General features: G+C 41.3%; 1 protein-coding gene across 1 annotated transcript in view; it reads left to right on the forward strand.

The window, feature by feature from the left end:
• The window catches only part of DISC1 (DISC1 scaffold protein), a gene marked incomplete at both ends in the record, with an annotated part of 171,200 nt that extends 170,010 nt beyond the window's left edge, over positions 1 to 1,190 (forward strand). Inside the window, one exon of the mRNA XM_083350198.1 lies at positions 1,035 to 1,190. Coding sequence (XP_083206324.1) covers positions 1,035 to 1,190 — 156 coding nt within the window. The remainder of the gene's footprint in view (positions 1 to 1,034) is intronic.
• Between the last annotated feature and the right edge of the window lie 13,088 nt (positions 1,191 to 14,278).

The following is a 14,278-nucleotide window of genomic DNA, read 5'->3' on the forward strand; positions in this document are numbered from 1 at the left end:
CTGAAGCAAAATAAAGGGTAGTGAGGCCCATCAGGAGCTATTTGCATGCTAATATGTTAACCATCTTTATGTTAAAATAATTTTCAACATTTGGTTCCCAGCCAAAGCATGCAACTTTTTTTTGAAGTATAGTATTTCTCGCTGTACATAGAGATTAATCATACTCTTGATTGCATTGGTTCTAATTAAGCTCCATTTGTGCTAGGTTCTATTGGAAATTGGCTAGCATTAATGGAGAGTCACTATGTACATACTGATCCAATTGGAGACATAAGACTGCAGAGGAAATAAATTCTCATTTCCAAGACTGCAAGTTTCAGTCAGCACTCCTAACTGGGGATACATGCTAATGTACCAAGTTACATGTTACAATTTTGTGTTAAAGCAAATGCATTTACAAACAGATGTTCACAATGTTTTTATTGCTGTCTCTACATAAAAGATATGGGATTGCCTTTCATCTTAGGGGAAGCAGTATGTTACTTGCCTATGAGTGTCCGTATGGATGGAAAAAAGAGAATTCTACAAGTGTGAACTCAGAGACCAAATCTTATGTTAATTAAAATTAGTATCTATAGACTGAAGTTCCAGCACGTTGACAAACAGGTTATCTATATTCATTTATATAACTTTGAAGTGAAGATTTCAGATCATTCTCTCTGAATAGTGGCTGCAATTCTCTCTGTGTAGCACTCTGGGAGTTATAGCAGCCATTCGCGCTTACATATGCACATACATGTCCCTAGAATGCTGTTCATTTTACACCCCTTAAGCAAAGACACTGCATAAGGCTGTTGATTGCCTACAAGCTCACAAAGACAGATGTGTGTGTGTGTGTGTGTGCGCAGGGGGTGGGGTGGGGGGACCCAGTGTGAAATATATATTAATATTTAATCCAATCAATTTAGATGAACTTGATGCTGCAATTAGCTAGCAGGGCCCATCTGTTGTGCAGAGTACAGCAACAACTTATTAAATAAGTGGAAGAGGGGAAAGGAGCTGCCAATTACCTTTCAATTTATTCCTTAATAAAGCATATACAGTCTCTACAAAGAGAGATCCAGATGGTGAAGGAAACTCTCCAGGCCATGCTGCTGCAGCTTCAGCCAACTAAGGAGGCAGGAGAAGATGCTGCTGCAAATTTCCTTGGCGACAGCTGGCATCTGGGAAAGGAAAGCTTAAAGGAGTAGCAAGCAGGAAGATGGAAGGAAGATGTTTAATTCACGAGGCTTCCTTGCAAGAATGGAATACCATCTTATCAAGGATTTTCACTATCTCTGCAAAATTAATGACAGCCAAATCCTTTATGGAGCAGGGGAGGTGGGGAATAGAAACTGGAGGTCTTCCCTGAGAAATAGTGGTGCTTGCACAATTCAGCCAGATTCTACAAAGAGTTTTCAACAGCAGCCCATCCATCCTTTCCTAAAAGTGGTAATTCCATATGATGCCTTACAGAGAGATTTGAGTAATGACAACAAGTTGACAAGCCCCTTGGCTTAGTTCACGGGTGTCAAACTCGTGATGTCACGTGATGTGTCGTGATGTATCATTATTTTTTCCCCATTGCCGGCAATGGGGTGGATGTGGTTTTGGTGTGATGCATCTGGCCCACTGGCCGGCAGTTTGACATCCCTGGTTAGTTCTTCCTGCATCTGAAATGCAACCTGGAAACCCATACATTCAGAAGTCACAGGAGCAAGAATCTTTAAGAACAAAAACCCAAGGATGTTACAAGCACTGGTATAATTCTGGCAGACAGTGACATCTGGATAAGATTGCTGGGAGAATAACATTTTTTATGGACACGAATGTGTTTCAAAGTGATGGGTATTTCAGAATTACAAAGCAAGAGAAGCTATGAAAAGGGGCAGTGAAATGAAAGCATGAAATCAGATAAATGTCCAGGCAGTTTACCTCCCACAAAACAGTATCCATGAGAAACAGTTTGTGTTAGCTTAAAGTGCTGGTGACACTTACACAGTTACTGATTGAGATGCCACTCAAGGCCATTGTAGTTTGAAAGGGAGGATCGTAATACCAGTCTTTCCAGAACACAGTCACATTGTTTTTTGAAAATCCAAAGGAAACATGACTTTCTAAGAACAGAGGCACAGGATAACAGAATATCAGTGCTTTCCCCACAAATAAGCAGCATTGTTAAAAAAAAAAAACCACCTGACTGGGGTAAAATGCATTCTGTTGCATCTTTTCATCCAAAATATATTTAAGAGAAAAAGGTACAAAAAAGCAAAGAAGAAACCCTACTAACTTGAAGCTGAAACTAAGAAACAAATTTTGCTAAATGAAATGAAGACTGTACATACCCACTGGCACTCTGTACAGCGATGATTAATATCGAAGGATCACATAATTGCTTTTCAGTTATTTTCATTTAGTCTTGAAAATTGAGAGCAAATGCTTGTTAATTCTAGAGGCAAAACTATTTAAAGAATGAACTAATGATTTTAAAAAACTTGAGATTCTCGATGATTAGTCTGATTAAAATATACCCAAATGTTTGAATGCTTTTTTAAATGTAGTTTTTATATATATAAGCATATTCATTAGTGATACTTTATTCAGGATGTGTACAAATAATTTTTAAAAGCTGATCGTATATAGCTTATTGTATGTTGAACTTTCAGAGTTTTTAGCCACATCTATCCAATTAAATTATATTTATATGCAATTTGTTTGATGTCTTTGGGAATGAAAAAAACAACCCCAGAGTTTCTGAAATTCATACCAGCAGTGCACGCAGGAAATCTCTGTGTTTTCTTCTTTGCAATAAAATAAAGTAATAATGTCTATATTTTCTCCTTTCCCACTGCATTGTGTAGATGTGTAGATGTGTACACTGGGGAGAATAGAGCAATCTATGATTCAGGTGACCGGGAAGAAGGAGGAAGGCGCCTAATGGACCCAGAACAGTTCCAGATGGCGCTTGGGTCTATACCCATTGCCCTCACTCACAGCCCAGTTGATGCCTTGGTGGATACCTGGGAAAGGGCAGCCACTGAAGCACTCAACTGTGCTGCACCCTTGCAACCCCTAACCCGGCGCAGATCCCATTGGGCTCCATGGTTTTCTGCGGAGCTCCGGGAGATGAAACGTCAGAGACGTTGGAGAGGTCTAGAGAGTCTAGGGTCTAGAGAGCGGTTGGAGGTCCAGCTGTTCCGAATCTGACCGATTTCAGTTAAGAACCTTCATAAGGTCTTATTTTGCGGCAATGAGGATGGCGAGGGCTAATTACTTCACTGCCCTCACCCTAACCCGGCGCAGATCCCATTGGGCTCCATGGTTTTCTGCGGAGCTCCGGGAGATGAAACGTCAGAGACGTTGGAGAGGTCTAGAGAGTCTAGGGTCTAGAGAGCGGTTGGAGGTCCAGCTGTTCCGAATCTGACCGATTTCAGTTAAGAACCTTCATAAGGTCTTATTTTGCGGCAATGAGGATGGCGAGGGCTAATTACTTCACTGCCCTCATCGCGTCCGCAGATAATCGCCTGGCCGCCCTGTTTAGGGTGACTCGCTCCCTCCTTAATCAGGAGGTGAGGGAGGAGCCCTTGCAGGGCGGGCCAAGGAGTTTAGTCATCATCTGATGGACAAAATCGCTCAGATCCGGGCCAGTTTGGACTCTAACTGGGCAGAGTCTGATGTGGAGGAATCGGACAGTCTTGAGCATGTTATCTGGACTGAGTTCGATCCTGTTTCCCCTGATGATGTGGACAGGATTATGGGGAGGCTGAGTTCCACCACCTGTTTATTGGACCCGTGTCCCTCTTGGCTGATTTATGCAGCTCGGGAGGAGACACGAAGCTGGTTCCAGGCAGTAATATATGCCTCTTTGAGTGAGGGTGTCTTCCCCACCGCTTTGAAGGAGGCGGTGGTGAGGCCCCTGCTCCAGAAGCCTGCCCTGGACCCAGCGATTTTAAACAACTATCATCCTGTCTCCAACCTTTGCTTTTTGGTGAAGGTTGTTGAGAGTGTGGTGGCGCATCAGCTTCCTCTGTTCCTGGAGGAAACCGATTATCTGGACCCGTACCAATCGGGTTTCAGGCCCAGGTAAAGCACAGAGATGGCATTGGTCACGCTGGTGAATGAGCTCTGGCGGGCTTGGGACAGGTTGCTCCTCTGTCCTAGTTCTATTAGATCTCTCAGCGGCTTTTGATACCATCGATCATGGTATCCTATTGTGGCGTCTCAGGGGGTTGGGAGTGAGAGGCACTGTTTTGCAGTGGTTCTCCTCCTATCTCCTGGGCCGCTCGCAATCGGTGTTGACAGGAGGGCAGAGGTCTGCCTCGAGGCCTCTCGTTTGTGGAGTTCCTCAGGGGTCAGTTCTCTCTCCCCTCCTGTTCAACATCTATATGAAGCCGCTGGGCGAGATCATTCGTGGTTTTGGGGTGGGGTATCATCAGTATACTGATGATACCCAACTCTTTTTCTCCACCCCGAACCAACCCAGTGATGCCCTCGCCGTGATGTCCCGTTGCCTGGAGGCGGTCCAGGTCTGGATGGGAAGAAACAGGCTTTGTCTCAATCCTGCCAAGACTGAGTGGCTGTGCATATCGGCATCTTGGAGTAACTAGTCTATTCCATCTTTAATGATGGGGGGTGAGGTGTTACCCCCCATCGATAGGGCTCGCAACTTGGGCATCCTCCTGGATTTGCAGCTCAGTTTTGAAGACCACATAGGAGCCGTGACCAGGGGGCCTTTGCTCAGGTTCGCCTGGTGCACCAGTTGCAGCCCTACCTGGACTGAGATGCCCTGCGCACAGTCACTCATGTGCTTGTGACCTCCCGATTTGACTACTGCAACGCTCTCTACATGGGGCTGCCCTTGAGGACCACCCGGAGGCTTCAGCTGGTGCAGAATTCAGCCGCGTGGGTTGTGATGGGGGTTTCCCGATACTCCCACGTTACACCTTTGCTCTGCGAGCTGCATTGGCTTCCGGTTGCCCTCCAGGTGAGATTCAAGGTGCTGGTGATGACCTATAAAACCCTAAATGGCAAGGGTCCGGGATATCTGAGGGAGCACCTGCTGCCGGCATCAAGCTCCCTTCATCCTGTGTGCTCCCACAGGGAGGGTCTTCTCAGGGTACCGCCGGTAAAAGATTGCCGGTGGACAATACCCAGGGGGAGGGCCTTCTCTGTGGGTGCACCAGCCCTTTGGAACCAGCTGCCTGTAGAGCTCAGGACTGCCCCTGACCTTCGCTCATTCCGCCGGGACCTGAAGACCTGGCTCTTTGAGCTTTCGGGCCTGGACTGAGAGTATTAATTGGGGTTTTAATTGGATTCTAATTGGGATTTTATTTTATTCAAGGTTAATGTAATCATTTTAATTGTTTTTAATTTTTGTAATTTGTTGTATTGTTTTTAAAAAACCTTGTGAACCGCCCTGAGTCCTACGGGAGAAGGGCGGTATATAAGTTTAATAAATATAAATATATGAATATCTTTAAAATGGGGTGTTGCTGTCCTGTGTTTCTTCTAGAGAAATGTTTATTTTCTGAACTGTTTTTTTTTCCTGGAATGCTTTTCTCTTCTCTCCCAGCTTAGATGCAGCATTTCAAATTCATTCTTTCTTTTCACAGCTTAGCCAATCATACTAAATTTGGTCCCATTTATTCCATTTTGAGAGAGTGATTCTGCTGACAAGTAGAATTCTGAGCCCATTTATACAGCATTAGCAATAGCACTTAGACTTATACACCACTTTTGTTGTTTCCTAAAATCATTATATTTCTTGTCTTTGGCTTTTTTTTCTGTTCTTGGAATTTACACCATTTTTTCTGACATCCACTTTACTTTCTTCCGTTCCTTGATATTTGGCCATCTTTTTTCCAGATTCATCATTATTTAAGTTCATTTCATAATTCCTCTGGTTTTGTATCAATGAAATTCAGGACTTCAGTGTTTCCTGTGGTTCTTGTTGAAAATGTTGAGTATATGCTCAAGATAAAACAATGGAACTGATTCTTTTTTCTTCCACTTTAGCTTAACTGGGAACTTGCATTGATCAGTTTGTGATCTGTCAGCCATGTCTTTGCTGTTGCAACTGAACCCTTTTACCTACAGTCAATTCAATTTTTATGTACTTCATCAGAGTTCCAGTCTCCAGTCTCAAGAAACAGGTCTTGCCTGCATGTTCTGTCAGTTTCAAATTGAATTTGATCATAAAATCTATCAGCTTCTTCCTCTTCTGGTTCAGAGGTTGGAGCTTAAACTTGGATATCATATTAAACAGTTGTCCACAACATCTAGTTAATATTATTCTATCATTGGCTACACTGTACACAAGTAATGTGGCTGTATCCACATTCTAACTATGAAAACAACATCCTTCTTTTCTTTTTTATGTTCTAAGCTGTAAACCAGGGGTGTCAAACTCAATTTCATTGAGGGCCGCATCAGCATTGCGGTTGCCCTCAGGGGGCCGGGTGGGTATGGTCAGGGTGGGTGTGGCCTACTGGGTGGGTGTGGCTAGAGTGCGTATGGCCTACTGGGTGGGCGTGGCCAGCTCTACATCGTTCTCATCAAGGGTGCCTATGGGGGCCTGGGCAGGAGTGGGACAGATCTGAGGGTCTCTGGGCAGAAGGAGGGTCTCTGGGCCAGGGCCAAGGCAGTGGGGGCCGTTCCCTCACTGTTTCCAGGATGGCTTCGCGGGCCACATGAAACCACTTTGCGGGCCGGATCCGGCCCCCGGGCCTTGTGTTTGACATGTCTGCTGTAAACAGTGTGATCTGACTGAGAATATCTGATACCAGTCTGTTTCAATGCAGTGATGCCTAAGATGTTAATATGAAGTTGATCTATTTCATCTTTCATTGTGTTGATGCTTCTTAAGTTCCATGTGCTCACAGCAATTCTGTAGAGAATCCTTGTTCAGTAACTGCCTTGTTTAGTGATTGTTCAGAATTATGACAGTGATGAAAAGTAACTTTGCAGCCAATCCTCACATTTATGACTTTCTCAGGTTGTAAAGCAAAGGAAAGGTGAAGTAAGATCATAAGCACAGTCATGGTTTCCCTTAGCAACCATTTTGCTTAACAATTGAGTTGCTGGTCCCAATTGTTTTGCTAAACAAAGTTTACCTATACGTTCTTACAGCTTCTGATTTTCTTTTCCTGCATGGCAACCTCAACAATTAGATGTCTTGAAATATTTAATCTAGCCACATCATAATCATCATTAGTATTCCTTGGAATCCTAACTGTTTTCCTCTTGAGTGTTGAGAGCCATCCAACCTGAGAGGCCTTACATGTGGCACAATACTTTCAATCATTTTTTTCTTTTCTATCCACATTATTTTCTTAGTGTTTACCTTTGCTTTCTCCAGTGTGGTATGAAATGAGAGTCTTTGTTGTTGCCACTGAAGTAATCTTTCATCTCCAGCATCTTCCTATTCTGTTATTGCCAGTATAGGTGCCTGCTTGCTTTAGCTGGGCAGCTGGGGTGTATTCACACCCTGGGTGACTTTGTTAGGCTTCTACACTTTTAGCATATACTCCTATAATTCTTTACACATCCTTCCCAGAAAACAAGAGTAGGGCACTACCTTAATAGGCTCACTTTTCCAAAGGACCCCACACACTCTTTACCTCCGGACTTAATAATTAATACATGCAATTAGCTATCCCTGTCTTCTTTTTCCCCTTTGTCTATCTTTGTCAAACTCAGCATACATGTTCAAAAAATCACTGGTATACAGAGTTCCTCTCCCCACCCAAAATATAATTCAAGGAGAAGTGAGGGGACAGAGATTATGACTGACTCTTCATGAAGAGGCAACGGGTAAGGAGGAGTAAGAGGAGCGGAAATGGAAGATTGACCAATCTGATCAATAAATTCTGACCTACTGACCAATCTGCAGCTTGGAAGACTAACCAATGAGCTATTCCACTGGGCTGTGTGGTGTTTGCCTCAGATTAACTGCTGGATTTGTGCTTTGCTGTTTTTGATTTTGATTTCTGGATGAGAACCATTTTCCATTTGCTTTGAAAAGTCCATCTGCAAGAACTATGTTGTGGTGGAAAGGAATGAAAAGAAGCTGGGTCTTACTTTATTTGTTTTTGAAATTCAAGAATATTGGCAATGGGGAATATTTGCCTTGAAGCCATCTTGGAGGGGAGGCAAAATGGGGTATTTCAGAGTAGATTCTTGGTTTGGTTTAGTTTTCAGTGAATTCTAAAGAGCAAGGTGGCGGAACTGTGAAACACAGTTTGCTTCCTGACAAGAAAAAATAAGGCAAAATGTAATGAAGGGAAAAGTAATGAAATTTTTTGCAATCTGTCTTATTTCATGAGAGGGTGTAAGTACATCTGAGAAAGAAAATCATTTGAAAAAGAACTATCGGGTCAATTTAAAGATGCTTAAAAACAGGGGTCTTCAAACTTGGCCCTTTTATGACTTGTGGACTTCAACTCCCAGAATTCCTCAGCCAGCATGTTTGGCTGAGGAATTCTGGGAGTTGAAGTCCACAAGTCATAAAAGGGCCAAGTTTGAAGACCCCTGCTTAAAAAGATCATTTTAAGCAAAGAATAGCAGAAGTTTACTAGGATCCATAGCCAGGTTCCAGTGGCAGTTGTGGGGCACAACCAAAAAGTGCAAGAGGGCAGAAGTGGCCTCATGACAGAAACTCATCTGTTTGGGAATCTTTGTGTAATGCATGTATTACAGAGGCATGGTCTCCCCACTTTTACCATCTGGTCTTTTTTCTCCCCCCCCCCTTTTTTTTTTTTGCTTCTGGGCATAAATTCATTAAGTTCCATTTTCATCTTCTCTTGCAGATGCTGCTGCTGCTTGATTCTGAACCTAAAATTACTCCATTGGAGGAGGACTAGAAGCTGGAATGATAGTATATTGCTTCAGTCAATGCACTCTAATTTGCCTTATTTTTCTCCAAGAAAAATGTAGGAGAAGAAGGTTTCATAAATATTGTTAAATATTTAATCCATTTTTTGGGAAACAGCTAAATTAAAAAATGTGCAGAGCCCAAGCTTGCTCTCCTATTCTACAAAACATGCGGACCTCCCATAGAAACCACAGCTCATCTTGGACAGAACAGAATAACAGAGTTGGAAGGGACCTTGGGAGGTCTTCTAGTCCAACCCCCTCCTCTCCTGTATTGTATCTTCTTCTGCATTGCCAGTTTTACTGGGATATACTCCACCAGATTGATTATCCCTCTTTTATTTAAGTTTCCAGGGCATCCCGATAATTTTTATTTGCACTATCTGTTAAATAATCAAGATAAATTTATTCCCCCCCAAGTAGCAACATTTTGCTACATTATGGGTAAGCTTTATACACAAATGGCTGCCAATAGTTCTTGCTGTTAGGGAATAGTTTTGTACTGTTCACTTTATTGAATTTACTTTGTATTAGTCAATAATTGAAATAAAATTTCTGTCTGTGTGGCCTCCTACATGTAGTTGCTCCTTTCCAAGCAGAAATGGAAGGACGATCAGCTAATTAGTCTGCCATCCACTCGCTTAGTCTATTCCAAGTGGCCCAGAAACCATTGTTCTCTAGCAACAAGTCCAGAAAATGAACCTCCAAATTTGTAATACGCACCCATGTGTGACCTAAACATATGTCTCTGGATGCTAGAGGCAGCTTGCACCGGCTTGCAAGAGTCGATTGTTAAATTTTGTAGAACTTTGTAAGAGAGAACAGCTGGGCGAGAGCCAGTTCTTCAACATTCACCAGCACCCCGCTGACTGTATCCCTCACCTTAGTTGGTTTTGACAGTCTCTAAATTGAATTACACTAATGCATTTTCCCCACATGAATGATAGACTAATTGGTGGATAGAGATAGTGGCTTAGGGCAACCACAGTTTTCCCATTTGAGATTCAAATAGGAGCTAAGTAACAATCATTCCTGTTCAGTCTTAAGGCAGCACTTAAATGGTCTTAGTGTCACTGCAAAGGACACTGCCAGCAATAATAGCTCTACCTATTATATGTCACAATTGTCACAATTTCCTCTGTCCTACCAGCTTTAATAAGCACCAATGATTACTTCTCTAACACGCCTTCTAAAATTTACAAATGGATCCAACTTCAGCAAGTTTATTTTGTCCCGGAAATCATTTTCTTGCAAGTGGAATATTCCCTTTTGGAGTGTTCACATGCTCAAATTTAGATTTACGTATTTGAATAGATTGAACAATTCATAGACAGAAATGCATACTTGGAAGCACATCTGAATCCTATTCCCAAGCTCATTATGTTACAGACCACTTGACAATGATTAGTATAAAATGCTTGCCGAATAGCACTTGCAGACAATAAAACCTCTAGCATACATGGTGAGAAGTGAAATGTGTTGCCTCTCCCACATTCACAGGGAGGGCCATATGAAAATGAAATTGTGCACTCATGTCATCAGATCTGCTTGGTGTTACTATATTCATGACTGGAAAAGCATACAAAATATATAAAAGTATTGAAGATGAGGTGAGGTTGTAGCCTGTATTCATAACATACCTCTTTCCCGGGAGCTACTTTTGCATTAAAAATGTAACTTTCCCCAACATTGCACATTTAATTATCCCTTTATGTGCTTTTAAAGGATTTATTAGGTTTGAGGAGAATTGGAATGTATAGTTTAAATACCGCCACCCCCATACAATCCCATCAATAAGGCTGGCCATTCAATGACCCGTCTAACGTTGGTTTGCCTGATGGTCTTCCACATTTTGCAGGAAAAAAATATAAAAACGAGCTCTTCTGCAAAGAAAGCAAACAGTACATGGGAAGGCAAGGCTGGTTATGTTAATCAAATCTGGGTGGCAACCGTCTGCAGTTTCAGAAAGGTTTATGGAGAAATCCCACACAACTCTTGACATTATGGATGAGGATTATGTAAAAATTATGATGTGCAGCTCATTTTCATGAGCCTCAAAAGACTTTTCCCAAGTCAAGTGTCTTAAGTGTGCTTTGAAAAACTGTCTGTTAGTTTGCTAGTGATGCACTTATAACTAAAACCATGCCTTCATGTCTTCAACTTTCCTTTATATATCATTTCTAATAAGATGACAATTAAATCTCTGGACATTCATCTGTGTGGAGAACTTCCAAATTGCTTTGGAAGGCAGCTTCCAAATTGCTCGGGTGTTCTTTAAATTATAAGCCAAAATAAATTATTTATAATATTGCTTTATAATACACTCTTCATGTTTTGTTTTATTCATTAATGGAGAGAGGAAATAAGTGATATTTGTGGAACAATCCTGTCTTGCATTACAAATATGGGATTTGGGTTCCTTTAGATTTCATGGCTGTATTGAAGTCTTGGAGATGAGAAAGAATTGACATTGCTGCTTCTTTTATCTATCATGTCAGTTTTGGATTAAGTGCTCTACCTCAAAAGACTTGTATGGGAATAGATGCCAGAATGTTTCACAAATGGGAATTTACTGTTCCATCTGGGAATGTTGAGTCATAAGAGCAAAGCTCTAGTATTTAGCCTATTCCTTTCCTCTACTGAGTCAAATTAATGCTCTGAAGCACATCTTGTATCTCTGTAAAATATATATCACGGCTAAGAGTCTTGGTCTGGAGCTTTGCATAGTGCCATGTTCTTTACAATGATTTGTTTTCAAGTTTCTAAAAGATGTTCCTTCTCATGCCTGTTCAGCATGCTATTTTGAGTTTCCTCCTATTTTACTCCCACTTCATGTCTCAATTACTTTATCCTGCTCCCCACGTTTTCATTATGCTTTTGATGAGCTTAGCAGTGACCTGATTACTTCCCAATGCTTGTTTAGTAAACAAACACTCCGTGCTAACCACGGGTGTCTACCTATGGCTAAGTTCATCCAAACAACTTTGCTGTTCCTCTGGTTCTTGAAGCCCAGGTCTGGAATAGTGTACATTGGTGATGCACATTCTAAGCACTGGGGTGTCACTCTCCATCCCAGGCTTGTGCTGATTCAGTGGTTTCTGACAACAATAGGAGTGGTGGTGTATGCCTGATAATATCAGTAGAGGTTCAGACCATATCTATAAAAAAAATAAGATAAGTGGTTGCAATGTTACTGAGTACATCTAACTGAACATGGTGCAGTTATTCGATTAAGTGATGGAGAATTAATTCTGTTTATGTCTGGATGCAATTATCTGAACCTGGGGCACTGTTGTCAGGAAAGATTGACAAAATATAGTTTATCTTGTAAACCACTTTTCTCACTTACAGTATATAGGCAAGTATGATGTAATACACTTCTCAAATTATCTGTATGCAGAAACATAGTTGGTGAGCCTTCTATCAGTAAAGGCTGAAAAGGTCTTGCAATACAAAAAGTGTAGGCTAAGAGAGGAATTAAAAAGAAACCCTGGAATGGATCTACAGTTAGCAATTGATGGCTATTACCCATTTGTTGGATTAAAGCAGACATGTCAAACACAAGGCCCGGGGGCCGGATCGGGCCCGCAAAGTGGTTTCATGTGGCCCACAAAGCCATCCTGGAAACAGTGAGGGAATGGCCCCCACTGCCTTGGCCCACCCAGTAGGCCATACGCACTCTAGCCACGCCCACCCAGTAGGCCACGCCCACCCAGGCCACACCCACCCAGCCCCTTGAGGGCAACCGCAATGCTGATGCAGCCCTCAATGAAATTGAGTTTGACACCCCTGGATTAAAGGCTTCTTAAATTGAAGATATTTCATTCTCATTAGGATCATAGCCTTAATCTTCAAAATTAAGGTCTAGGTATCACTTAAATAAGTCCAATTCATTAAATTACTTGATACAAATAACTTGGGAATATGCTGTTTAAAACTGAAAGAACAAGGGCCGAAGAATAAATTAAAGTGGAATGCTGGAAATGTGTGGATTCATTTCCCAATGTTATTTTTCTTTTGTTAAAAGGTATGGTGGAGAAGTAGTCAAATTGTATAGTTGGAAGGTGCTCTTAGGTATATTCCTAACCTCTTAATTAGTGCAGAAATCTAATGTCTGCCCTCAGTCAGAATACAAGCAATGAACAGGAGCTTACCATTATTGCATTGTTTCTACTGTTGATCTGGTCTTACTATCAAGAAGCTTTTTCCCCCTATGAATCAGTCATAACCTTTCTGTAACTTACGTAAATTCATTATTCCAGGTTCTGCACTCTGGAACAAGAGAAAATGGTCTTTGGCTTTCTTCTGTATGACATTCTTTGAAGTATCTAAGAGGCTCCCATCTTCCATCCTCTCAGTAATCTTTTCTCATCACCAAACCTACCCTCCAACTTTCTCTCATAGGACTTATTCTCCTCATCATCTTTATTACTGTTATCTCAACCTTGTCCAGTCTGTCTGAAAGTGTGGTGCCTAGCAATAATTGAGATGGGCACTAGTTGACATGGGGTCCAATCAAAGCAGATTAAAGTGGAATGACTACCAAACAGGTGAAGCTGTAGAACTGCAAGATGATGGGAGAGGTCTAACTAATCTTCTGGGTCACAACACTCATCCAAAATCCTCTTATTTTAACTATTATTAGAATTAGGTCCAATAAGCTAACCAATGTTTGGCTATCTAAGGCAGAGAGACTATGTCTACACAGCACTAGTTTCCTTACTTTATTAGTAGCTCTCAACAGATAACATTGTAAGACAGCATGTAAATGGGTCCCAAAGACCATGAAGGGTATTTGCCAATAGTCCTATATGCAGTAATAGCTTAAGGTGTCTTTCTCAAGCATCTGCTGATATATACGCCTTTGCTCAAGAAGTGCTGTTGAACAGGAGATTAGGTAATTGTTGGTTGTGTGGATCTGCATTGTATTGCATTGCACTGCATTAATTGGATTGCATTAATTCCATATTAATGTTTAATTAATATTAAACCACAGTGCTGAAATACTAATTTTCAAAAGCTGAAACTAATATCAGTTGATATATATTTCTATTTCATATTATCTTGCATGGTGTTAATATGTATGGTGATTTCATTTCTTAATTTCCCCCCCATTTATTTTCTCATTGATCGCAATTAACTAGCAGGCAAACCAGTGATTCTTTCTAATTCTTCAAATAACAGTGAAAACCTAATAAAGTTCTTATTCTTTATCCTTTATGACGTTGGATTTAAGTTTCTTCCAGCTATGGACCTCCCAGATGATGCTGAGCTTGTCACACTTTATTTTTTGAGAAAATGAAAGAAAGAGAAACTCTACATCCACTGCTCTTGGTATCCCCAGAAAAGGTACACTATCGCTGTAATAATGAATAAAAATAAAATATGATTATGCATAACTTTATTGTGTGAAGAACATTACTTATTA

The sequence above is a fragment of the Vipera ursinii genome, assembly GCF_947247035.1.
Source record: "Vipera ursinii genome assembly, chromosome: 1".
NCBI lineage: Eukaryota > Metazoa > Chordata > Lepidosauria > Squamata > Viperidae > Vipera > Vipera ursinii.